General features: G+C 31.8%; 9 protein-coding genes across 10 annotated transcripts; 6 read left to right on the plus strand and 3 right to left on the minus strand.

Annotated features, from left to right (window-relative positions):
• Position 1: 1 nt before the first annotated feature.
• LOC128888195 (mitochondrial import receptor subunit TOM20 homolog) lies at positions 2-2,138 on the plus strand. The gene is made up of 4 exons (XM_054144862.1): positions 2-214; positions 451-542; positions 628-801; positions 875-2,138. The coding sequence occupies exons 1-4, from the start codon at positions 94-96 to the stop codon at positions 917-919; spliced, it is 432 nt and encodes a 143-aa protein (XP_054000837.1). The 5' UTR covers positions 2-93; the 3' UTR covers positions 920-2,138.
• A 139-nt stretch (positions 2,139-2,277) lies between these two features.
• On the minus strand, positions 2,278-6,062 carry LOC128888194 (porphobilinogen deaminase). Its single transcript, XM_054144861.1, has 6 exons — positions 5,537-6,062; positions 4,966-5,038; positions 4,402-4,585; positions 3,863-4,133; positions 3,279-3,595; positions 2,278-3,195 (listed from the first exon to the last, which is right to left on the minus strand). Exons 1-6 carry the CDS (start codon positions 5,588-5,590, stop codon positions 3,021-3,023), a joined length of 1,074 nt encoding a protein of 357 aa, XP_054000836.1. The 5' UTR covers positions 5,591-6,062; the 3' UTR covers positions 2,278-3,020.
• Positions 6,063-6,314: 252 nt separating this feature from the next.
• Positions 6,315-9,026, minus strand: LOC128888246 (BRO1 domain-containing protein BROX-like). Its single transcript, XM_054144966.1, has 7 exons — positions 8,884-9,026; positions 8,443-8,673; positions 8,254-8,349; positions 7,988-8,166; positions 7,737-7,912; positions 7,439-7,671; positions 6,315-7,359 (listed from the first exon to the last, which is right to left on the minus strand). Exons 1-7 carry the CDS (start codon positions 8,982-8,984, stop codon positions 7,113-7,115), a joined length of 1,263 nt encoding a protein of 420 aa, XP_054000941.1. The 5' UTR covers positions 8,985-9,026; the 3' UTR covers positions 6,315-7,112.
• A 90-nt stretch (positions 9,027-9,116) lies between these two features.
• Positions 9,117-11,161, plus strand: LOC128888247 (lactoylglutathione lyase). The gene is made up of 4 exons (XM_054144967.1): positions 9,117-9,259; positions 9,698-9,993; positions 10,076-10,143; positions 10,228-11,161. Exons 2-4 carry the CDS (start codon positions 9,698-9,700, stop codon positions 10,413-10,415), a joined length of 552 nt encoding a protein of 183 aa, XP_054000942.1. The 5' UTR covers positions 9,117-9,259; the 3' UTR covers positions 10,416-11,161.
• Positions 11,162-11,256: 95 nt separating this feature from the next.
• Positions 11,257-13,996, plus strand: LOC128888245 (tubulin-specific chaperone E). Of its 2 annotated transcripts, none has more exons than XM_054144965.1 (8): positions 11,257-11,520; positions 11,702-11,884; positions 12,075-12,464; positions 12,542-12,823; positions 12,950-13,079; positions 13,155-13,443; positions 13,613-13,746; positions 13,808-13,996. In XM_054144965.1, the coding sequence occupies exons 2-8, from the start codon at positions 11,703-11,705 to the stop codon at positions 13,898-13,900; spliced, it is 1,500 nt and encodes a 499-aa protein (XP_054000940.1). In that variant the 5' UTR covers positions 11,257-11,520; position 11,702; the 3' UTR covers positions 13,901-13,996. The 2 variants fall into 2 exon arrangements, with proteins under 2 accessions (XP_054000940.1, XP_054000939.1); XM_054144964.1 differs by having other exon boundaries at positions 11,263-11,520; positions 13,529-13,746.
• Positions 13,997-14,105: 109 nt separating this feature from the next.
• Positions 14,106-17,566, minus strand: LOC128888244 (general transcription and DNA repair factor IIH helicase subunit XPD). Its single transcript, XM_054144963.1, has 13 exons — positions 17,405-17,566; positions 17,229-17,328; positions 16,889-17,143; positions 16,565-16,798; positions 16,379-16,502; positions 16,212-16,308; positions 16,013-16,146; positions 15,411-15,940; positions 15,163-15,338; positions 14,822-15,101; positions 14,630-14,740; positions 14,462-14,560; positions 14,106-14,393 (listed from the first exon to the last, which is right to left on the minus strand). Exons 1-13 carry the CDS (start codon positions 17,407-17,409, stop codon positions 14,259-14,261), a joined length of 2,280 nt encoding a protein of 759 aa, XP_054000938.1. The 5' UTR covers positions 17,410-17,566; the 3' UTR covers positions 14,106-14,258.
• A 418-nt stretch (positions 17,567-17,984) lies between these two features.
• Positions 17,985-20,269, plus strand: LOC128887978 (rRNA 2'-O-methyltransferase fibrillarin). Its single transcript, XM_054144526.1, has 5 exons — positions 17,985-18,012; positions 18,562-18,914; positions 18,982-19,155; positions 19,407-19,652; positions 19,732-20,269. The coding sequence occupies exons 1-5, from the start codon at positions 18,000-18,002 to the stop codon at positions 19,900-19,902; spliced, it is 957 nt and encodes a 318-aa protein (XP_054000501.1). The 5' UTR covers positions 17,985-17,999; the 3' UTR covers positions 19,903-20,269.
• Positions 20,270-20,399: 130 nt separating this feature from the next.
• On the plus strand, positions 20,400-21,124 carry LOC128887981 (uncharacterized). Its single transcript, XM_054144528.1, has 2 exons — positions 20,400-20,906; positions 21,010-21,124. Exons 1-2 carry the CDS (start codon positions 20,692-20,694, stop codon positions 21,122-21,124), a joined length of 330 nt encoding a protein of 109 aa, XP_054000503.1. The 5' UTR covers positions 20,400-20,691.
• A 279-nt stretch (positions 21,125-21,403) lies between these two features.
• On the plus strand, positions 21,404-21,931 carry LOC128887980 (uncharacterized). Its single transcript, XM_054144527.1, has 2 exons — positions 21,404-21,568; positions 21,656-21,931. Exons 1-2 carry the CDS (start codon positions 21,404-21,406, stop codon positions 21,929-21,931), a joined length of 441 nt encoding a protein of 146 aa, XP_054000502.1.
• Positions 21,932-26,362: the final 4,431 nt, after the last annotated feature.

Below are 26,362 nucleotides of genomic sequence, written 5' to 3' on the forward strand. Positions count from 1 at the left end.
GCAGACGCAGCCTTTTCTAGGGTGGCCGAAGGTGCAATGAGGAGTTTGTAAATTTCGTCGTTATAAGATTTAAATTTGTATAATAGAACGATCATGATTTCGAAGGCTGCAGTCGGTATCGCCGTTGGCATAGCTGGAATATTCGTTGGATATTGCTTTTATTTCGATCAAAAGCGTCGCAGTGATCCAGATTTCAAAAAGAAATTGCGTGAGCGTAAGTCATGCCATAGTTTTATTGTCTCGATAGAAATTGTTCTGAGCCATGTGATGTGTGTACATTCGATTTTATCTAAGAACACGTGCAGTATGTATGAATCATTCCAACAACAACGATAACTAATATGAAATGATTAATTTTACGTAAAACTCAAGAATTCAGTGATCCAAATTTAAGAATAATATTTTAACGTGTGATTTGTATGTTGTAACACTATTGTTTTGTACTTATAGGTAGGAAAGCTAAGAAGCAAGCTCAAAAAACTAGTTCAAAAATTCCAAACTTAAAAGATCATGAAGTTGTACAAAGATTTTTCTTACAAGAGGTTAATATGAAATATTGTATTTCAGTTGTGACATGTTAAAATCTTTAAATTGTTGTTGTTAAAATGTATTGTAAATGTTATGTAGGTCCAACTTGGGGAAGAAATGCTTACGTATGGCGATATAGAGGGTGGAACTGAACATTTAGCAAATGCAGTTGCAGTTTGTGGGCAACCTACACATTTGTTACAAGTTCTTCAAAAGACACTGCCACCACAAGTTTTTCAACTTTTATTGCAAAGACTACCAGCTATTGGTCAGGTATGTATTTCACTTGAACTATTCAATAGAGAAACGGATAAGAGAAATTTTTCTTTTTTGCTTATTGTTACAGAAGCTAGCAACTCAGGCTACAATGACTGAGGAAGATGTTGAATAAAACAATATAAAAATTGCGTTGAGTAATTAAAAATAAAATCTAATCATTAGTAGAAAGTGTATACTTTTTTTGATAATGTAGACATTTGCGTGGCTTCAACTTGATCAAGCCTTTTAACTGTATCTCTTGTTCTCCTTGATTGAACTTCCATACTCCTTGATAATTATGTATAAATAATCAACTAAAATCGTGATATAATCATATGCATTTAAATTTCAAATGGAAAGAACTTTTGTATTAAGTTGTTAAATATAAAGTCTTCGTTTAAAAATCGCATTAGCTACTTCAATATTTTGACTGCCACAATGAGTATTCGTTATATACATATAAAATAATTATGTTGCAAAGGCAGCCAAATATGTACATCACATAGAACATAGAAAATTCTCTAGTCACATAAGATTTCCTTTATCACATTATTTGATATGACTGCAATAAATTAATCATATTAAGCTGTTCCATGATTTTTAAGAAAAGCAGAAGTAGAAAAATTAATTAAGGAGTATAATAATTGATCTAATCCTAATCACTAACAACACGTTTGGTCTTACAGAAATTTCAAAATAATTTTATATATCAGTTGTAACATATTCAAACATAATAATCCTGCAATAATGAATTCATGGAAGATGTGATCTTAAAATCGTATATCTTTTCCCTTGAAGCATTTACAAATGGTTACAAAAATACTGTTATGACTAAATATATTTTATAGGATTTGCACAAATCTATGCAAATATGTATTCTACCTTGTGAATATAAAATTGATATCCTTGTAATAGATGTACCATCTTAAACACAGACGCATACATGACATTATTTTAAACGGTACTCACTAGCATACTAAACTCTTTATAATTATTTTTTTTATAAAGAATATTCTATTCTTGTAAAGCTAAAAATAATAAGCAAGAATCATAGTTTCTATCAAGCAGAAACGATTTTATTAAAATCTGTATTATCCAAAAACAAATTGAATCCTATTAATAAAAGAAAAAAATAAGTTCAATAATACTTCATTGTATTTATAATTTCTTATGTATGTAGTATAATAATTGAATTGTTTATAGGAAAAGGTTTAAATATAATAATAATAAAAAAATAACAATTTATTTTACTCTTTTATTAATGCATTGTGGAATTAGAAACATAAACAAAGGCTATGTAGGTTTTGAATTTGAATTCAATAAAGCAGACCTGTGAGTGTCTTTTCAAATTATTTTATAATATATTATTCTTTTTACTCCCTTTAGTTTCCCACACTATACAATAGCATCTATATCTGTACATAATGTTTATATATAAAGAATATTTTTTGTATAAATTGTCAACGTATAAATAATTGCTACAATAGTTCAACCAAATATTAACAAATTTATATATTCATTTTTACGTATATAGTATTTTATAAAGATATCTCATTGTAATACTATGTACTAGTATAAAACAATTAGTTTTCTTGACAATGATCTTTGTTTCTAAAACAATAGATCTGTATGTACATTTATGGAATAGATTCAAGCACTACTGTTACATTCATAATTTTATTAAAAATGTGAACCATACACATTATGAACTATTATGTACAGTTTAACATTCTGCATCACTTCAAAGTTAAAATATGGCAGTGTATGTCATGTATTCAAATTGTGTTCAATAGTAGCCCATTGACTGCACACCCTCTAAGAAAGTAGTATTAAATCTACTCACACATTGCAGTCAATGATTTAATAGGTTGTCTACAATATATTTATACTTAAAAACAAATGTTAGAACACATTTTTACAGTGATAAATGGAGTAAAATTTTAAAAAAAAATGTACAGTTTCAACTACAATTATTAAAATGGAAGCAATAGTATGAGACCATAAATAATATAATGAAGATGATAACTATTAGACAAAATGTACAATAATTAGTATGGAGTTTTTCATATGCTACAACACTTGATGTTTTATATTAATGATGAAATATGATCCTTCATAATCGTAATTGTGATTTGTACTACAAATCGAACTGATTGCTGTAAATTGTATTTAATGATTCCCGACGTTTTTTCATCATCAAGAAAAACTAATTTTTGCCTTAATATATACCAATGCTATTTTGTATTCAAAATTTCACTTCTGGCTTCCGTCATAATATCGAGAGCATTTTTCTCTATAAGACTTTCTGCAAGATCCTTACCAAGGTTTTCGGCGATCATAAGACTTATACTGCTTACTTTGCCAGGTGCAATGCTACAGTAAAGTTGTGGTTCTCGATATGGACATTTTCTATAATATAACAAACAGAAAGCATATCAATAAGAGTCATTGTATGAACGTAATTATGTATAAACGTATTTATGTTTACTCACTTTGGGGGTTCTCCATCATCATCAGGTATATATAGCATATTTTTAAAGGTATTTTTAACAAGCTTTTGTCCATCTAATGACCATACTGCACCAGTAATAGTTAGTTGCTTTTCTGCTAATATCGAAGAAACGGCAACTGGTGCTGAACAACCACCACCTAATGTTTTAAGGAAGGAACGTTCACATACACATCTTAACGTTGTATTTACATCGTATAATGGTTCCAAAAGAGATAATATTTTCCAATCTGATTCCCGACATTCAACTCCTAGCGCACCTTGTCCAACAGCATACAATACCTCTTCTGGTTCTAACAACTATAAATATTAAAAAACTATTTAAACAAGACTGTAAAGAGCTATTATTCCTTTAGCTATGCGTTTATGTTCAGTGTCGTAAGATACACACAGCTGACCAAATATTTAAGGTCAACCATGTCATTAATCGTAACTCGTCGCTAATGATAGTACACATTTTCATTAATACCTTATAACACCTTTCACAAATACAGATGAACATGTACACATAAAATTTACGCAGCTAAAGGGATTAATAATTACAATTAAAGTTGTAATAAAAATTACCTGACTTATTCTATCATCCCACTTCATTCTTTTTAAACCAGCTGCTGCTAAAATAATAGCTGCAAAAGGTCCGTTTTCGTCATCCAATTTCTTTAACCTAGTATTTAAATTACCACGAATGCTTTCTACTTTTAAGTGTTTCATGTTTCTGGCTAATTGAGCTGATCTACGCAATGAACTAGTACCAATAACACTACCTTCTGGTAAGGTAGCTAAGGTCTTGCCTTTGTATTTTTTAGACATAACAACTGCATCGCGTGGATCTTCTCGCCTGTAATGATATTTCTATTACAATATAGTGCAAAAAAGTAGGCATTGTGGTATACCAACGTAAAGTAAGAAATCTATTGCATTCAACATTGTTTAGGCAAAAGGTTACTACGTCAACAGTACGCAGATTGCATATGTAAAATGTTCCTTTCATGAATATGATAATTGTATTGCAAATTTAAATTTCAGATACACTGCCTACCATTTTAGGATATCAGAACATGGACAGCATGTTAAACTATAGCAAGTTAATTTTACTTCTTACTTACTTTAATATTGCACCTAAAACCATTCCTTCTGGTAATGCTGTTGGTAAATCTTTTAATGAATGTACTAAAAAGTCAACATGACCATTTTCTAATGCAAGCTCCAATTCTTCTGTAAATAAAGACTTTTCTCCAATTTTGGGTAATGGTTTATCCAAGATTTTATCCCCTTTTGTAGACATTGTAACTGCAAATTACATATAAATATTTTCATTAGTTGAAACTCAATTAAAGTTTATTAAAAGCTTAATAAGAAAGAAGCTATTAAATTTATTTTAAAATAAAAATATGTTAAGAAAATTATATATATATATATAGTATATCTTATGTAAGCTTATAAATGCATTTTTGTAGTTATATTTTCATTTATAAATTATATAAGAGTTCTTAGCATATATATATATAATTGCAATATTAAAATTGTGTAAAGTAATAGTAGTTATTGATAATTATATTGCAAACATTTTTATACAAATAATTTTTAACATTATGGCAAAGAAATTTTTAATACTCTCTTTTACATAGAATATTAAATAGTTTTATATTTCTATGTATAATTCTACTTACCTATTTCAAATTCCTTTGACGGATGATACTCTTTCAAACAATCGATCACATATCTTGTTTGAATTAGAGCTAACTGAAATAATCATATGTTCACAATTACTATAAAGTCATTAACTTGTATCTCTATTAAAAATATCTCTATTATTTTTCATTACATCAAGAAGACAAATTAATGATATAATTAACAGATCATCACAAGATAATAATATGTAAGTATCTGTTGATACATGACATTTTGCATACAATATTAGATTAAAAGGTGCTGAGTAATGGAGAATTGAAAAGTTTCAATCACAGAATTCTACAAATCATGCAGTATTTTTTTGCGCATGACATAACTTTTCAATTATTAAGCTAAACTTAGCCGTACTTTATGGTGATTAGAAGGAAAATATTTTCATTATATTACGTACTTTCTCAAAATAAAATGGAGCGCACTTATCTATTCGTTAATACTATTATCATTGTTATTAAGCATATGGAAATCTCAAGATTACGATGTGTAAATAACAGATTATAAACACAACAAAATACTTTCACCTTTCCAAAAAAAATGTAATTGCATATTTACCTCGCTTTTTCGAGATCCGACTCGGATTACGTCACGTGCATCCGTACTCGTCATAATAGCAATTTAAATTTTCGTTAAAGTCGTACGTGGATCACGATGTGTATTCTCATTAATAATTATTATGTAACGGATTTCTCTTATTTTCAAATACACATCATCTCCCAGAGACAGGAGGAACCAAATTAGGTCAAAGCACGATCAACTTTCACTACATACACTTACAAATTCTTCCCAGTGGCACGTACAGTAATTTCAATTTAACGTATGATGAAACAAATATATTTCAATATTCACGACAGATAATGATAAAGGACGATTTTACGTTTATTTCACAGTTACTGACACTGCAGTAGAACGTGAAATTAGTTATGTTAACGGATATAACAATGCTACATCCTTATGCATGCCATTCTCTTAGCACGGGAAACACTGAATACAGTCATGCACAGCACAGTACAACTGCGAGGTGTCAACCTGCGTGAACCACCGCCTGAAAGGCACTGAATTGCACTGAATCAGAATCACACTGAATCAAGTCACTGATGTCACTGATACACCGGATACGCGTGTGGTCAAAACTGGAAAACCTGATAACGTACCAGTCGGTATTGTCGAGCATGAGTTGAAACGTATTTTAATGCGCATGCGGTTGAAATATTCGTAAAATTTCCTTCTCAAAGTTAAAACTTCATAAAATTTCATTATTGTACAATAGTACAGTTTTTTGTATATTTGGGAGTTCCTACTCTCATAGAATATTACAACACGTTCTGTTAATTAGTACGTATTCTTTATTGCGAATGTTAGCTTTGAATATTTTTTAAATAAATACATAACATGTAATTTACATTTTAAAATGCGTATATACAACTAGATATACTTATTGGTCGATTCTTAGCAATATACAATTTAAAAGTAAACTTATCAGATTAAATATTTTCATATTTTGTATAGCCTCGATAAATATAAAACGTAATTTTGAAGCACGCTTCTTCATGTATAATGTTGTCAGTATATTTTCAGTATTAAGAATTTCATTTGAAAAATATATCGCATACAAAATTCTTCATAGAAAAACAGCCACGTGTAACCATTGCACGCGCAAGTATAAATTTTAAAATTGCTACGTTAAATTTAAAATATTTTTCTTATCGACGCTGACTAGTTTGTATAGTAATATGAAAATAAAATAATAATAATGCATTTGCACTGCTTCCGAAAATAATATAAAAATAACATTGTACAAATCAATACAATTTTAAATAAAAGACATAACACTTAAATTATATGCATGATACTTGGATATTGTACATATTGCACAGGCGTAAATTATACATAATTCTCGTATGTATTTAAAAATATTATCTATAATGTGTCAACAATTCATTTCAAACACTGGTGTAATTTATTTTAGTTTTTAATTAAAAGTTGCGATCACTCGTCTATATTATTAAGCATAAATAAAATAATTAAAATACTGATTATGTGGATTGTGAATTTTATAGCGACGTTTAATCTTAACATGATAGAAAAGCAATGAATTTAATTTACTACTTCTATTCTTGTATTAAGAAGCTTATTGTAATATACAACCGCTTTCATTTTTTGGATCCTTAGTACTCTGGTGAACTGCATCTTCTTTAACAGGAGGTAAATTTTGCTCTTTTTCTGTTTTTGCAGCATTCAAACCAGATAATGTTTTATACGTGTCTATATTCCATACTGGATGATGAGATTGCATTTGAAAATCAATAGGACTCACTAAACCAAAGGTAGCTTTCGTATCTAATACTGGAACTTCTCCTGGTATTGTGTGATGATAACTGTTGAATAAAAATTATGATGAAAAATTCCATTACATACATGCACTTATCTTCTACCTTAGATGCGTGTAATACTTACATTAAACCGTTTTCTCGATTACATTTATCAAGAGTCAGCTTCACTATAGGTGCTAACCGTTTAAATACAGCATGTTGATCTGGTTTTACCTTGGGTGCTGGTCCATTCATTTTTCCATATTCTTGACATAATAATTTAGCCTTCTTTAAACAAGTTTCACTTTCTTGTAAGGCTTTAATTGCTTCTCCACATTTATCCATTGCTAACAAATTCTCACCACAATAATTGTAGGCCTGTAAAATTAAATTTTCTAACAAATTGATTTTAATTCTTCAGTTCTTTGTATTATTACACTTACGTAAGATTGATAAAAAGCTGCTTTGAACTCTAAGTATTTAATCCACTGAGCTGATATTTCTGGTTTAAATGGACGTAGTGTATTAGCAGCATCCAAAAATAATTTGCTTGTTTCATTAGCCAAAGCTGATATCAAGCTAGCATTATGTTTTAATTCTACTGCTCTGGCTACTGTTACTGTAATACAATACAAGTGAAAATATGCATTCATTAGACAGTGCAATAACATAGTATAATAATTTTATACATTACCTTCTTGTGCTTCTGCTGTACATTGATTCACATATGCGTTCAATATTCGTGGATCTAGGTCACTTCCTAATGGTGGAGGATTTGCCAATTGTGGCAAAAATTCTGTTTGTACAAAAGTAAATATTCCTGCAGCCCTTCTAAGCATTGTATGCACATCTTTTGCTTCATTCATGCTTATGCTAAATTATAGCATTACTAGATGATATTTTTTGTAATGATATTCATTTGATTACTAAGAAAATGTTCATCTTATTTTTTATACTTACTCATCTTTAGCAGCAATCATTGCAGCATGTTTCATAAACCAAAGTCCTATATTCACACTCATATTAGCTGCTTCATAAACAGAATCAGCACTGGAACTTCAATTTAAACATATGTTACTTTAAATGATTGTACAACAAATTTGAGCATACCCCATATAAATATATATATATATATATATAATATATTACTAAGTGTTTGTTCCCAATAATGTATGTGTCCATTTATACACAAGAACATTTCTAAGTTTACTGGGATTGGGCCTGCCAACATGTTGATTTTGTTCTGCGGATGAATTTATTTCCCATATAAATCCATATAATAAACTTAAATAACTATGGAATGCTGGTTCTATAGAGTCACTCGAATTATTTGGATTTTTTATCAAGTCTAAAAGACGATATCTTGACAATCTCAAATCGCTGAAAAATAACAATGCCAAATAAGTGTGTGCTATGAAAGATAATAATTAATTCATATATAGGTAGCATAACTTTTTTGTAACGTAATAATGTTTTATGCCTACGTTTTTATAATTTTACATAAATTAACGAAACAATAACTCTTCTAATGTACACCAAACATACGAAAAATTAAATGCGTTCAATTTACTATTCTTATAAGTGACTAACCTGCATAGTTTCCTTGTAGCATCGGTAGAATTACTTATTTTAAAATCAAATTTTTGGTTTGTCGTTGCTTTTAACACGTTACGATGAAACCAATGTGCCATTTTGTTAAATTAAAAATCAAATAATACCTGTTAACAATGAACACTTAATTTCAAACTGTTCGTTTTGACAGATAAGACGAATCAAGGTAAAGTGGATAACATAACACAGTACAGTATGTGACAGTAACGCTATAGCAACGAAAGATATTCTACTTTTTAAAAAGATATGAGTGGGTTGGAGTAGATCGCGTAATTGTTCACACACATTCGTGCACTTCCGACTCGTGTGTAAGCGTGTGATCGAGTGTCGATCGTTGTTTAATATAGTATAAAAGGTAAGGATTAAACAATCAATTATCTTTTGTCATGTATTAATAAATAATTAACAAAGTGTATGTCATTATCGAAGCAACAACGTTATTGTGATGAATTTACCATATTTGTTATCTAACCTATACAATTCGAGTACAATTCGCAATATGTGAAAAAGTCTTTGCATTTAAATAATTTTATCTTTTATATTTGTAAATCAATTGTACTCCAGTCACTTGATAATTTGTCTAATTCTCGTCGTACGTAAATACTATCGATCATAATGTCCTTCAATGACACTGGTAGTTTATCTATCAATTGATTAAGTTTTAATCTATCAGAGGAAGACTTAATCAACAGATTTTTGTTACGTGATTTTATTAATATTATATAATACAATGATCTTTCAAGTATTGTAGTAAAATTGTATTGGAATTACAATTTGTTAATGTTCATTTCAGATGGGTGAACCTTCAGGATTAACAAATAGTGAAGCGAGGGAACTTTGTAAGGAACCTGATCCTGCAACAAATGGATACATTATGCAACAAACAATGTATCGTATTAAAGATCCAAGAAAATCATTACCTTTTTATACCAAAGTACTCGGTATGCATTTATTACAAAAACTTGATTTCCCTGAAATGAAATTCTCTTTATACTTTATGGGATATGAAAATCCAAAGGATATACCTACAGACAGAAGAGAAAGTATTGAATGGACATTTACCCGCAAAGCCACTATAGAACTTACTCAGTATGTTGAAGAATTATATAAAATCACATACTATATGTTTTAATGTTTAAGAGTAGAAGTAATTTTGTTAATTTCCTTTTAGTAATTGGGGAACAGAAACTGATCCTGATGCTAAGTATCATAATGGAAACACTGAACCTCGTGGATTTGGTATGATATTTGTAATATTATATAATAAGGATGGAGATACTAGTTTAATAAAATAGTTGTAAAATGTGTGTCCTTAATGTACAGGTCATATTGGAATCACAGTACCTGATGTTGACAAAGCATGCCAAAGATTTGAAAAACTAAATGTAGAGTTTGTGAAGAAACCTAATGATGGTAAGATGAAAGGAATTGCCTTTATTAAAGATCCAGATGGCTACTGGATCGAGATCATGAGTGGATCCAATGTTGCAAATGTAGTACTAAATCATTAATGTATTTTATACAGAGTAATTTTTTTGAGTCGCGTAAAATGTATCGATTTTATTAAACACTAAACAATTAGAGGTAATATCAAACAATCAAATATATATGTATGCATATGTGTATATATAAAGTTAGCAGAGTTGAGCATTAATTAACTAATTCTTTTTAATTAATCGAATATATAATGCAATGCGATAATTGATCACGATTAACGTTAGTTAATTTCTGAAATTATTTAATCGTGATTCTTGACGATTAAATTAATCATTAATTAATGGTTATTCTTTAATGATGTCACGTTGAATATTTTCTTTATTACTTTTTTTAACTTTTAAAATAAGTCTTCAGAGATATATTTTTAAATAAAATGTTAAAATTTTCGATATTTTCGACTTAATACTATTAAAGAATAGCCATTAATTTAATCAATGATGATTAATTTAATAAACCAAAAATTAGATTAATTCAATGATTTTTCTATATAAATAATATGCAGCATCAGAGAAATGAATGATTAATTTAACTGGCAATCGTCGTGGGCTTCGTCGTAGGGATTCGTCACTATCCATTTCGATCATAATTAATTTAATTTTGTCTAACACTGGTATTAAGATTGTAATTACTTTTATTTATGTGCACTATATTTTATAGCACCTGTACATTCTTATATGACATCGTGTAACATATATAATTTATATATAATGTAACATCTACATGCTTTTTGGTAAATAAAATCAAAATATTTATTTTTCAATTATCATTGTTTTTATGAATACATGTTTAAATCTCTTTTTTTAAATTTATTTCTATATAGTTCCATTGTTTATTATATAGTGACTATAAGAACGATTATTGCGCGTGTAGTGGAATATCTCATACTACAAAGCTGTGTACAGAGAGTTCCTAGTTTCTAGGCTCCTAGGTATTTTAGTGTATACAACAGAGAAATGTCATATCGCCGTATATGACTTTTAATTTTGATAAAACTATGTATAGCCGCTTGTATTTGTTATAAGTATTACTTGCAATAGTACTTTGTGATAATTGTTTTTTACTTACAACGTTAATATATCGTTTGTCTCATAAATTTCAATGATCATCTATTATATTGAGGTTAGGTTTCAGGCCGCAGTATGAAGTATACACATCTATTAATTATTTATTTAAAAATTATATTAGAAATAGTATCGTCGTTTTTATTAAAGTGACTTACAAACAAAAAATTAAATAAATAAAAAAGATATATTATATAAATATATGACATTTTAAATATCATTTACGTCTTTCTGTTTAGTATGGTAGAAGATAAAAAATATGAACTTGGCAGCCGAATTGAGTGTGATGAACATCAGGGTACATTAAAATATGTTGGTCCTGTTGGCAATACGAAAGGTCAGTGGCTTGGTATAGATTGGGATGATCCAACTCGTGGAAAACACAATGGGACATACGAAGGAGTAGAATATTTTAAAGCTAGGTAAAATCATATAAAATAATAATGTGTAATTATTTACAATAGTTAATCTTTACATTACAATAAATTATCCTATTTCCTCAAATATATCACAATGTTGTTGAGATTGATGACATTAGTGCTATTGTAAATAATTACCATATCTTACCATGTAGCAGTTAAATTAATAAACTGTTTTGCTTGTTGTAACCAGACATCCTACTTCTGGTTCATTTATACGCCCAGGTAAAGCAAAATTTGGAATCTCTTGTCCACAAGCTATTAAAATTCGTTATGGTCTTATTGATGATGAATTAGCGGGTATAGATAGGGATACATTGACAAGCTTACAAAAGGAGATTAATGCTCCTTTCTTGGAAGTTGTTGGTTTTTCTAAAGTAAATAGGAAACAAAGTAAATTTGACCAATTAAAAATAGTGTGGCTGAGACAACAATGTGTCAGTACTGCTGGTAATCCTGATGAATTAAAAGAATTGTGTCCAAATTTGGAAGAATTAGATATATCTAGAAATTTAATAAATAGCTGGCAAATTGTAGCAGATATCTGCTGCCAACTTCATTCTCTTATTCGCCTCAATGTCAGGTAACCTAATTTATTAAGTTTATTTATAACAGATGATTGTGATTCTCATTGCTGTATACTTCCATTCCTTTATTCAGTGAAAATTATTTACCAATTGAAGAAAATATGGAAGTACTAAGCAATTCATTTTCAACTGTTCAACATCTAACCATGGCAAAAATGAATTATAATTGGCTTGATATTCAACAATGTATGAAAATGTTTCCATCTCTTCAAGAAATATCAATTTCTTTCAATATTGTTGACACTATACAGAAACCATTAGAGGATGACAACCTCATGAAAATACGTAAACTAACGCTCGAAGGAAATTTAATATCCAATTGGGATGAAATTCTTAAATTGGGTTCACTTTCATGGCAAGTTAAAATTTTTTCAACTGCATATAATTACACATAAATTTTTTGTATGAAATTTATCGATATGTTAAAATATGCAGACTTAATGCGAAGGAGGGACTTATATTGAAAAGTTTCATTTTGCAGCTTAGAATACCTAAATTTAAATTTAAATAAGATAGACAAAATAAGATTTCCATCTGTTGAACCAACAGCAAAAACTCCAACCTTTCCTGCTTTGAGACAATTGCATCTATCGCAAAATAACATATCAGAGGTAAAAATTTACATATATTTATTCTGTATATGTAAATGGTTTTACTGATTATAATACTTTTATTCAAATTTCTAGTGGCAGTCTGTATCCGAATTAGAAAAGCTTCATAATTTAGAAGATTTAAAATTTAGAGAAAATCCAATTTTGAAAGACGAAAATATAGAGACTACGCGTCAGTTAGTAATAGCGAGAATTTCAAATTTACTAATTTTAAATGGCACTGAAATTGTACACGATGAAAGACGAGGCGCAGAATACGATTATTTGAAACTGTATTTACCGAAATGGATCGAAACTGAAAAGGATCCCGAAAAAAGAACTAAATTTATCATCGAACACCCTAGGTACCCGGCGTTGGTTGCAAGTATGTAAAAATAATATTACTAGAAACTTAAAAATGTTAACCTCTTTCATAGTAAATATCATATATTATTTAAAATTATTTTTAGAATATGGAATTTCTGATATCCCATCATTCAAACCAAAAGTGGAAATGGTTTCTAACGTCATAACAGTAGAGTTTCTGTGTCCAGATCATCCAAACCAACCTAGAGGCATTAAAAGAAAACTTCTAAAAGACATGGAAGTTCAAAAAGTCATTGGACTTACGCAGCGGCTTTTCAGAACAGGAGGAAAGATACCATCACTCTCATTTATACAACACAATGTAAGTATTAATTATTTTAAACCATATATATTTAATACAATATGTCGATGTATTTTTGTAGCTTTCAAAAGACGAAATTCCATTGGACAAACCGCTTCAAGAACTGAGCTATTATTCAGTACAAGATGGAGATCAAGTTCTTGTGAGGTGGTGATATGAAATGAATTGTTCATAGATATAATTGTATTTTGTACACTGTTAAAATTTCATCACCGTACTTTGTTATTAAACTTTTTTAATTGCACAAGAATATCTTTTGTTCCCTATGTATAATTTTCTAAGGGTAGTTGGTATAATTTAAAAAAAATACTAACTTTAACTTGAAAAAATTGTATATTATTGAAAAAAATATTTCTTATTACAATATTTATGCAAAGATTATTACTTTTTATACTTGCTATAATACAAATAATAGGTAAAGTTTAAATTACGGTATGTTTTTACAGGCTGTATATGATTGAATTTGTCAAATAATGGCACAAAAGATTTGTTACAAATGTAATACAAAATATTCAATTTTGTTGTGATTTTTCTTCAATTTTTCTATATCCTTCTTTCTCAAGTTGTTCTCGTGTTAATAATGATAATCCTAATTGATTTTCGCGAGTAAACGGTTGAGCCATTTGCCGCAACCAACGTTTGCTTATCTGAAAATTGTAATAAGTGATTATCGTATTTCCCTTCCTTCCTTTTTTATCAGTATATTATAATTTACCTGTACAGCTTCTTCAGTCGATAAGTTACATAAATTGTCAGTTAGATGCTCTTGTATCCATTTTGGTAGTTTGCTTCGTTTATCTATTCTTGAAAATCGCTAAAAAATAAATACCGTTAGAGAATCGATCATTAAGAAACTGGCGTGATTTGTAATAATTATTATTACCTTATCTGCAAACACCATTATACCATAGTCAGTTTTACCTCTAATTGCACGCCCAACACATTGTGCCGCGTGTCTCATGGCATCGAAAGTTAAGAAATCATTTTCTCTAATCTGCGAGAAATATTAAAAATATTTTTTATAACCTCAATACATATACTTCATAACAAGCTGTAATATAATGTAATAATTTACTTGAAATTGATCACGAAGATATTCTAAACGTGCTTTTAAAATTCGTGATTGGGTATATACATAAGGAATTCCAAACATGAGAACAGCTCTTCCTAAATGATGGTCAAAATCAACTCCTTCCGAAACTTTTCCTCGCGCTACCGAAAGAAGGACAGCACCTCTGCCATTCTCACAAGCCTTTATGTAATTTATAAGAGCTAGACTCGTTTCTGCAGAGTCCTGAGTCTCAATAAATAATAACTTATGCCTTTGAAGTTGATCTACGACACCTTGGTCATACCTATAAAAATGAAATATGAAAATAACCTCTTACTAGTATAGTTCGATGAATGTGTACGAACCATGCAGCGACGACAGATTCCATATATAAATACGAGGTGAAAAAGCAAACTAAACCATCGGGAACAGTAGCTGCAAATTCAACTAGTAATTGGCCATAGTTCCGTATAACGGCAACGTCTTCTCTCGTTTCATATCTCGACGATATCGCAACTTGATCGTTACCTTTTGATACGATCTAATATTACAATGAATTAAAATATGTAATAATTATTGACTGCTATTTGAAGGGAATCGATACTAGACTTACCATAGGCAGGAGACATGGTCTAGCTAACGTCATGGTAAAGGATGACATTATGACTGGATGAAAATTCAAAATTTTAGGATACATGTCTAATGGAGATAACGTTCCTGAAGTGATTACTACTGATTGAAACCTATCAAAAATAGGTTTCATTGCGATCGACGAGTCTAAGCAACTGAACTGAAGAACTGGATTTAAAACTGTGGGCGTTTTATCATCAAATGGTTCTACTATAATGGTGAATCCCTTTGTATATGTAGAAACTAATGTTGCAAGATGTGTCACTAAGATTACTGGTGAAAAATCAGTTAAATCGGTTATCTCCATGGTACGTAAAAGAGAGGCCAGTCGTTCAGCGCAAAACCTTAATGGTTTACGTTCAATGGAGACTTTTGTTTGAATATCCCTCAAGAATGCAGCTGGAGATTCTTGTACTACGTGTTGTACACGCAAACGTGTTTTCAAATATTCTATAAAACGTTTAAGAAAACTAACAAAGTGTTCTGCATTTCTTATATTACCAGGTACCACCTCTGAAACAATGTAACGAATAAATAGAATTTACAATTTTTATTATTTTTTTATCAACAAAAATAAGAATTTACCATGTAATATCTCGGTTGGTAAAATTGGGTTTGCTAAAATAATATCAGTTTCCCTTGCAACTTGTGCATCTTTTAATCCTTCTACTAATCTATCGTATTCTTCCTTCAATTTATTTACATCATCTTCTCTCATCCTAAATTACAAATATTATTAATAACTGTGAATGTCATAAAATGTAGCATGTAAAATTTAACTTACTCTGCTACTGTTTTTTCAAGAAGTTGTATATTAGCAGAACCCTTTTCCAAAAGTCTTCTATTTATTTTTACACTCATTGAATCAATACACACATTATCTAGAACAACCTAAATGATTAGAACTTCTTTGACTTCTATTCTATGTAGTTAAAATGAGATATAGTTTACCTATATTATGAGCTTCATCAAAAACTACAACAGAATTCTTACTTAATTCCTTTGATACAGTTTCTGCAATCTTAGGATCTAACAAATAATGGTAACTGTATACCACAATTTGGGCATGTAAAATCTGCAAAATTAAATGTAAAAGTTAATGCATATAGTGTACAATTAATTTTCAGAAATACTTACTGTAAACCTTGCAAGAAAATATGGACACCAATTACGATCTTTCCCATATTCCTTTAAATCGTCAATAGAATATATGCCTGGAGGCATCATTTGTTCTTTGCCTTCCATGTCAAATCCTTCGTAAAAGTTACAAATTGGAGTGGACTCATCATAATTGTGCCTTTCACGAATATATGATGCTGTGAGAGAGTGGCAACGTCCATCAACAATTTTGCCTTCACGTTCTCTGCTCACCTGTTTCAGAAACATAGTTGATAATGTCAAAAAAACTAAAAACACTGGATCAGTCAATGTGTTAGCCACAAAAAACCTAGAATGAATTACCTCAGGATGAATACACATATTTTTTCGTGAACTGAGTACTAAACCAACAATTTTGGGTTTGCTTTCAGTTTCTTTTTCATAATAATCTATAAGTTTCTTTAATTCTTCTATAACTTTTTCTATTTCTGGTACAGTACGGGAGCAATAAATTAATTTTGTAACATCCAATGGATTTTCCAGCATATAGGCTACAATTAATGATAACAGGGTAATAGTTTTGCCAGTGCCTGAGGGCATCTCCAATAAACTATGCCCCTAAAGTCATAATAAAAATTATTAGTTAAGTATGACCAAATATAAAACTTATTATTGTTAACACAGGAACATATATAAAAAATACTTTTGCATCCAAGCCACGCTTGAGTTCGAGCATATATGCATATTGCTCTGGATAAATATAATCGTAAGGAAAATATACAATTAAACCGTCAACGCTGATTCTGAAAACATAAACAAGTTGTGAAATTTTACTTGTAAGAAATTCAAGTCTTTTTCAAAATAAATATTCATATTTACTTCATATTTTAATAGTTTCTACTACATAAGTATGAATTTTGGACGCGATAATATCATTTATTTATTAATATAATAACAACTGCAACGTATTTTGTATTAGGTTACATGTGCAACATCAAACAGTATATCCGAATCTGGCGCAATTGATTCGTGAATGAAGATACATTTGTTGCATGTGTTTATCAACGTCTTTGATGTTTGTTATCTAGATGGGGATCGTGGTGTTCTAGATCAGTATAGTTTAGTGCCTAACGGATTCTGTGTTCGTAAAATAATATTTTTATGACAGATAAAAAATCTCATTCATAAGAAATAAATATAATACATATCGTGTAGTGACCTATTGCGTATTTATTTAGAATACATGTAGTAGAAAATACATTCATCAAATTGTTTTGAAAATGTTTTGGACATTTTCATGAAAATCGATTGAATGTATCGATACAAACTGAATCGATACACTAGCCAAAACCGGAAGGTGATATTTGAAAACTAACACGATTTCCGTGAGAGTTTGGCGTCCGAGATACACGTGTATGGAGAGTAAAAAGTTGAAATAAATTAAGTACAAACATTTAAGCTCTTAAAATTTCAGATGGGAAAGCCAGGTACTTAATAATCATTTTGTTACTAAATGTTTTATTTAGTCTTTCACAAAATGAAAATATTCAATGTTAGTACACGAGTTTCGGTAACCTAAGGTATAAATAAGTATTTGTTTTGCATTCAAACGATGTATATATGTCATTCTTATTGAATATATACATTCATTAAAATTTAATGAATTGTTTTTTATATAAACACATGGGTCATTCAGTCAGACAAACAACAGTTTATGCCCTTATATTAAGTTAACTTTAACCTAACTTTAAAGATGTGTATTGCTTACTATATAGAAAAATTACATACAGTATGTCCTCAATTGCGCGACTAATTTGTTTTAGAGAATTGTATAAGTAAGATGTATTCTGAGGACTGAGATAGATCAGTTCTAGGTTGAGAAGAATGTAGTACCATGCTTAAAGAGAACACAATTGCATATCTACGAATCTGCGTATTTTGAGGATTGACTGTATTAAAAATAGAAAAAATATAAAATTACTTTAATACATATTTTTGTATTTACTATATGTTTTACAGAATATATTTAATTGTAGGATTTTCACCAGGCGGAGGTGGAGGTGGCTTTAGAGGAGGTAGGGGTGGAGGAGGAGGACGAGGGGGTGGTGGTGGTGGATTTAGAGGAGGTAGGGGAGGAGGAGGAGGTCGAGGAGGAGGTGGTGGACGTGGTGGAGGAAGAGGTGGAAGTACTCCTCGTGGACGTGGTGGCAGAGGAGGAGGAGGTGGAAGGGGCCGTGGAGGTGGTGGCTTCAAAGGTGGCAAAACTGTTGTTATAGAACCACATCGCCACGAAGGAGTTTTTATAGCTAGGGGAAAAGAAGATGCGTTAGTAACATTAAATTTAGTGCCAGGTTCAGAAGTATATGGCGAGAAAAGGATCAGTGTTGAGGTATGTAGGTGACTTTTTACTGTTTAACATATTTTATTACACAGATTGAATATATGTAACATTACAGGGAGAGAATGGTGACAAAATTGAGTACAGAGTTTGGAATCCATTCAGATCAAAATTAGCTGCAGCCATACTTGGTGGTATAGATCAAATTCACATGCCACCTGGTTGCAAAGTTTTATATTTGGGTGCCGCGTCTGGAACAACGGTATCACATGTAGCAGATGTTGTTGGCCCAGTAAGTTTGTACAAAATCTTCCCTAATGTATACAAATTTTGTAATGCATACATTAGAGCCAATTTAGTCCATTATTGCTGATTTGGTGTCGAAGTTATGCTATAAAAATTACATACTCGTTTATTCATTGAGTAAGATGTATTGTATTTTACTGTAATGAGACGTGTGTACAAATATTTATACTTCCATCCTGCTTGATTTATATTTCGAAATGCACATGTATAAAATTTTCCAATATTTTATTCTCCTAGGAAGGACTAGTCTATGCGGTGGAATTTTCTCACAGATCAGGTAGAGATCTCATAAATGTTGCCAAGAAACGGACAAATATCATTCCTATAATCGAAGATGCAAGACATCCTCATAAATACAGAATGCTAATTGGAATGGTAGATACTATATTTGCCGACGTAGCACAGCCCGATCAGGCCAGAATAGTAGCTTTGAATGCTCAATATTTCCTGAAGAATGGAGGACACTTCGTTATTTCTATTAAGGCAAGTAGATTAATAAAGATCTTTGAGTACAATTTAAGTTTTATAGAAGTTTATACTAAAGTTATAATTTCCTTTGTAGGCAAGCTGTATAGATTCCACGGCTCAGCCTGAAGCAGTATTTGCAGCGGAAGTAAAAAAACTTATTGCCGACAAATTGAAACCTCAGGAACAGATTACATTGGAACCATACGAAAGAGATCACGCCGTCGTAGTTGGTATCTTTAGGCCACCCCCTAAGAAAGTTACCTAAAATTATGTATTTGTATATATGTATCATCTAATTATTAAGATCGGTGAAAATCGATATTGACCATCATCCCTTAGTATGTATGCAATATCTTTTGATTAATTGACTGCAGTTAAAATTTCCCAAAATTTCATGAAACTTGTGAATGCGAAGACGGAAACAGTATGTAATATAATGTAAAGTATATAATTATTGTGCAGACAGTTCGAATGTTTTTCCACAAATGCAATTTACGTCATTATTGTACCTGTATAGTCGGTACGTCAAAAGAAACGTATATGCATGATTGTTTAATACAAAGTTTATATTTTAAATATCTTGAATGATCATTTCGCTAATACTTTCATACAGATAAAAGAATTTAATAACATGCACAGCGTATTTAATTAAAACACGGTCCCATATTTCAGTGTTAAATATTTCGCAATTTCGCAAAGTTCTATTTTTCAGGTAAGTACTTTCTTTGTAAATGTAAAAACAAATGAGAGTAACGTAACATCCATATATTATAATTTTCATAGAACATCGTTAAAATGATATTTCAAAATTCACGTGTGAATTATTTATTGTAACTACTTTTCATTATGATTATATTATACATGCATTAAATAAAAATGCCTCGCTCCTTGTTGAACGTATCTAAAAGCGGTACGTGTAAACTTTGAACAATTCGACGAAATGGTTAACCACAATTGACAATTACTTGCAGCGATCGACGAAAGTCGTAAATCGTCGAATAAAACGCTCAAATGTAAAAAATCAAGCACAACAGGGCCTAAATCAAAAACAAACATGAAAAATCAAAGTCGTTTAGAAGGAGGAGCAGACGTACCAGACGAAGTAGAAGATGCACCAAGTCCATCGACAGAAGTTGCAAAAGTTGAAGTTGAAACAGTTCCTAACGTGGTGGAGGAAACCGAGACCACTTCGAAAACTGAAAACGAAAAACCCGCAGCTTCTGGTGGACCATGTTGTTTCTGTATCGCGAGAATGCCAGGATCGACCGGGTACAAATTGATGTTATTTGATACAAATGTTTTAAAGAACTACCATCATGTTTTGTCTGTTTAAACTTAATTCGTACAAAGTACATTGGCTTTGTAAACGTAGGGACAAGAAAGTGGACGAAATGATCGACTACGTGCACAAAAATTTACAAGAAGCTGGTAAAGCATTGGCCACCTTAAGCGACAACTTTGAACACGATTCAAAGGTTGAACCCTGAACGCAAGTAGAACCATCATGAAATTGGGACGACTCGGGGGAGAGTATAGCGAGGGTACAGTAATAATTGAAGTCGCCCTATAAAAATGATTCGTATTCTTTCGATGAACAAAATAACGAACAAATAAAGTTACCATTTAAAACTCCCAATTTCGTAGAACGTACAACAAACTGTTTCCTTTGTTCAAAAGGAAATCCCTTTCCGTATGAAAATACAAACATACGTGGAAATTCTAATTCTGATTTTCTTTTACTTTCGATATGATCCTCGCAAAAGCTGATGTTCGTCGATATACTTGGTCGTATACAACAATGGACCGATCTGGTGCAAAATAAATTGGACAACTGCAAATTGGACCTCGAAGCTTTGCGCAAGGAATTGATGGCGCGTGCTTGCGAAATTGAGGATCTGAGAAACCAGCTGGCAAAATGCGAAGAACGTGAGGCGAGTTTCCTCTTTGTAATTCTCTTTTAAATCTACTAAAATCTTTCTTTAAATACAAATGAACAATGTAAAATACTGTTGCTGCAGAAAGCAGCAGCAGCCACTCAAACTCACGTTGAAAAGCGGGAGGTCGAAAGTCAGAAGGTCGTTGCTGTTGAAAAAGAAGATGACTCAAAGAAAGAGGATGAATCAAAGAAATACGATGATGCTATAGTTAGCGCTGTTCCAGAGACAAGGACGATTGAATATGGTCAATCTCCAGAAGTTGAAACAAAGGTTGTGGAGATAGTCTGCACAGACGCAGCTATTCAGTCAATGATGAAGGACAATGATAGAATGAGACGAGAAATTGAGGTACTATGAAAGACTATGCCTCTATTGTTAAGTTTAAATGGACTAATGAGTTGTCATCATCAAGGTCTTTCAAAGATCCCAAGAGGCCTTTAAGGTTAAGTTGAAGAAAGACAAAATATTAGGTTGTCCCAAAAGTTTCTTTCGCTTTATTAATAAGTAATACATGCACAATATTTTATGTTTTATGTTTTATGTTACACTACTGAATTGTGCACGATTCAGTTTGCACCATTACTGTTACAACATGAATATCTATGAAATTAGATTGTCTATTTATATAAACACGGCCACATAAAATAATTGAGTGCAACTCGCGAAAAAAACTTTCGAGACAACCTAATACTTGTGGTCAAACAGTGTTGTATTTTATTTTAATTGTTTTTAATTGTCAAACTGTTCCAAAGTACTTAATAAATAGTTAATAACGTTACGTCTAAGACAGAATCTAATAGACAAGCTCTATTGATGAATCCAACTAACAGAGAGCAAAGAAACATAACTAACTTTTTTGTATAAATTTGAGGCTCTTGTTTCTTCGTAAATAAGAAATTTGAATCAAATGGTCCGGTTAGTTCGTCTTATGATAGAGTTTGGTCGTCGTATTGAGACATGGTTTGTTTAATCGAGCAGCTGGAAGCTGAAATAGCACGGCTTCGTAGAGAGAATCAACGCATCATAAAAGAACGTGCAGAGTACGAAAATGCGATACAACGAGCACTGTTGCGAGGCGTTTCTTGTTTGAACGTCGAAGCATTGAGAGTTCTACGATGTCCCCCAATCCCATGTTGTACTCCTTGTGCACCCTGTCCGACTACTAATGCGTATGTATCCTTATTTAGTCCTACATGCATCAATAAAGATAGAGAAAATAGAGAAAGGTCCTAATTCACCCTCCTCTGACATAATCTTACAGGATGATCGAAAACAGGGAATGTGCAAAATGTTAAGCATAGTCCCTTGACTATTGTGAAGATATAAATAATTCACTTATATAGAATGTAATTTTGGCTATGTACTCAGATTGTGCTAGGTTGATTATTGCCCTAGTGGCGCCATCGGTGCCCAAACACCCAAGTTTGTAGACAAAATAGTTCTCACCATTGTTTGGAGATGACGCCATTGATATCTTTTAATTAATTATTATTTATGTTTCATAAATGCATTATTAATACGATTCTTTGCTTTGTGGCACTACAATGTAGTGTCAATATGTCAAATTTATCATGCTTATGAATATTTATTTACTATAGCGATAAATATCGACCTCTCTAATTATTAACGGCGTCATCTAGCGTGAAAACTAAGAACTATTTCTCGACAAACTTGAGCGTTTTCCTGACAGAGGGCGCTGACAAACTTCGTAAATTAGTTCAGCCTGTTCGCCGCTAGATGGCTATACTGTATTTAGCGAGGAAAACGGCCGTAAATTCAAATATGGATCGAAGTTTGAATCTTGTTATCTAACCAACATAAATAACTCCTTTTAACAAGTTTCTATCGAAACAATGGTAATAGTTGAACCTCTGGAAGCGTTCAATATATTACGAAAGCGTTATTATTGCACGAAATAGATCTTTCTGATTAAATTTAGATAAAAGAAATTCAATGATCTATAATGCTTGAATGCCGTTTAAACATTTGTCGTTCATGTCCTTCGGGGTTTGTCTTGACTCAGCTGTAGTTTCACTCTTAGAATGTATTACTATATATTATGAATTGTAATAGTAGTCATTGATTACAGTGATTTGTTACATTTTCTTCATTCCTAATTTCAGAGAACCAATTGCCACGTGCAAGAGGGAGGTGGTTTCATTAGGAATGGGCAAAGGCTGCGTCACTCACCGTTCTGGTAACGGAAAAGGATGCGTTCGCGAGCAGCAAGCTTCCTGCAAGGTGAAGCGACCCTGCGGGAGCCCCTGCTGTTCCGCTGGGAAGAGTCGCAAGATAACGTCGAACAGCAGCATGGTATTTCTCCTTCATCAGGGCGACGCTACGGACATTTGCGTCTCCGACACGCCAACGCCTCGCGTTTGCGGTCAGCCTGTTATGAAGAAGATAGAGATTCCACCGTGTCCTAGATTCACCAGATAATCAGGTCACTTTCTCCTTCGTCAAAGGATAATTAACCCTTCCACTGCGCGGAACTAACGCGCTAACAATTACGCGCACGGAAAGAAAAAGTAAAATGCTCTTCTGGTTAGACTTCTGGTAGAAATGTTTTTCTTGTTACGGTTATTTTAAGATATAACACTAAACGTACCAGAATTTTGCATATACCTATTCTTACTATTAGGGGTTATTTGTTTGATAAACATTGTGAGATAAACGTTCATTTCTAGACAGAAATTCTGAACTTATTAAAGGAAGTTTAATATTAATATTCCTTACTCTGTGACTCTTAATATGGGACTGTATTCGTAGTTCGTTTAGCTATAGAGAACTCATCTGCTTGTGAATCTACGATAAGTATTTTGACAGAGATCATTTGAGGTCATTTCACCTGCTTGGCACATTTAGTGTTAATTCGATGACTCACACTTGTTAATAAATTTTACTAATTACGTCGTACGTTTTAGATGTGATGCGGTAGGAGCAAAATCCTGAAGACGCTGGAGACCTGCGCAAACTATGACACCACAAAGAAATGCCACCGACGACTGTAATGCGATAATGGTTATCGCGTCATAGTCCATGAGGAAATTGAGAATAGCGAGTAGCCTTTGCGCGACGACGAAAGTGCGCAATTAACGGAAAGGCGTTTCAGCTTTTTCTTCGGATTTTCTGGTTTCTCGTAAATGTTGACTCATACTGTGTAAACGTGATCTCGCGATCGTCCTTCAACTTCGTCTCTGTGTGAAAATATTGAAAGGTATGTACACGACAGTGAAAGTATAAATATAACTTTATATAACATCGTCAGAAAAATATTATAAATATTAAACATTCATTCTCATAAATAACATTAAGATTTCGTTTCATTGTTTAATGTTACAAAATAGAATCGAACGCTACACCAAAGGTCGCGTGACATCGTCTGAACCAGACCTGGACAAACTTCGACCGAAGTTAAAATAAAAAAGTAACCATTTGAAATAACACTTCAAGATTTACTTGAGACAGAAAACCAAGTAGTTTTATTCTACTAACTTCTTTCTCTTTTTAAATCATCGTTAAAAACATTTCCCATGGGGTACATCGCTCCAAAAATATTTCAGCATTCCACCATTATAAGTGCAAAGTTTTCAAAGTTACTTCACAAAATAAGATAATGAAAATATGTTAAACAAAAAAAAAAAAGAGAAAAGAAATGGAACAACCATGAAATAATACTAGCGAAACATTACTTCAACAAATTATTGCTTAAAGGTGCCCAAGTTTGGTTCGAAGTTTGCACGCGACGTCGACGCGTCTGTATACCTGTACCTGTTACGTTTCACGAAAGCTCAACGTGCGCGCCACGAAATTATAAGTTACTTTTTAAACAGCGCTCGAAATAATACCTTAAACCCCTTGCAACGTATATCGCGTTCACTGATCTCCTCATTCGATCTGCAACGAGCGAATATATAGAGCGAGACTGCGACTCAATCAGTCAATGAGCGACATATAGGTAGACAAACATTAAAATTAAGATACGTAACACCTCCTTAAGTACTGAGATTATTCTCCCAAAGATTTACACGATTACAGAACGGTTACAGAAAACGAAAAATACACGAGACCAAACCTTTATGGTACGAAGCGTTTACAATACAGACACGAACCTGTCGTTTGTTTCATGCACGTTACCATTCGATAAAAATATTTGCGGAATTCATACGGATAGGATGAACTTACATAAATTAAGATCCAGGTTCTGTTACTTTCAGAGCATAGGTGGACCAAATTTCCAATTACGAATAAAAGGTAGACAGCTTGTGTTATTCGTGCAATACGAATAACACAATAAATCGCGCAATCGACCTATATCTTGACGTTGAACGAATAAGACTTTATTTTATTGGACGAATCGCCCATCTTTTATTCAAATTAAATTTTGCCCACTTCTGTTTATAATTCTAAGACGCTTTGCGACGCACAATGTATGGCTGGAACATCGTGCGTCAGACCTGTTACTTTCACGTTAACCCCTTGCGGTCTTATGTGGACTAAGACTCCACAAACATGTACTCAAGACAGAGAATCTGGACCGCGAAGGATCGATAGATCAAAATTCGTCTCGGTCTTTCATTAAGATCGCTTGCGATTACAAAAGTGAGAAGAAATAGTAATGAGTACCGAAATAATAAAGACACCGAAGTTCCAAGTATTTCCGCGTTGTAAAAACGTATGGCTGGGACGTTTTACAAGCGAGAAACGTTAACGAGATCGGAAGCGTTATCGTTTGTTTTTAGAATGAGCAATCGTTTCCAGAACTAAAATATAGGACGTAGTTTCTGG

The sequence above is a fragment of the Hylaeus anthracinus genome, unplaced genomic scaffold (genome assembly GCF_026225885.1).
Source record: "Hylaeus anthracinus isolate JK02 unplaced genomic scaffold, UHH_iyHylAnth1.0_haploid 11989, whole genome shotgun sequence".
In the NCBI taxonomy this organism is placed as follows: Eukaryota; Metazoa; Arthropoda; class Insecta; order Hymenoptera; family Colletidae; genus Hylaeus; species Hylaeus anthracinus.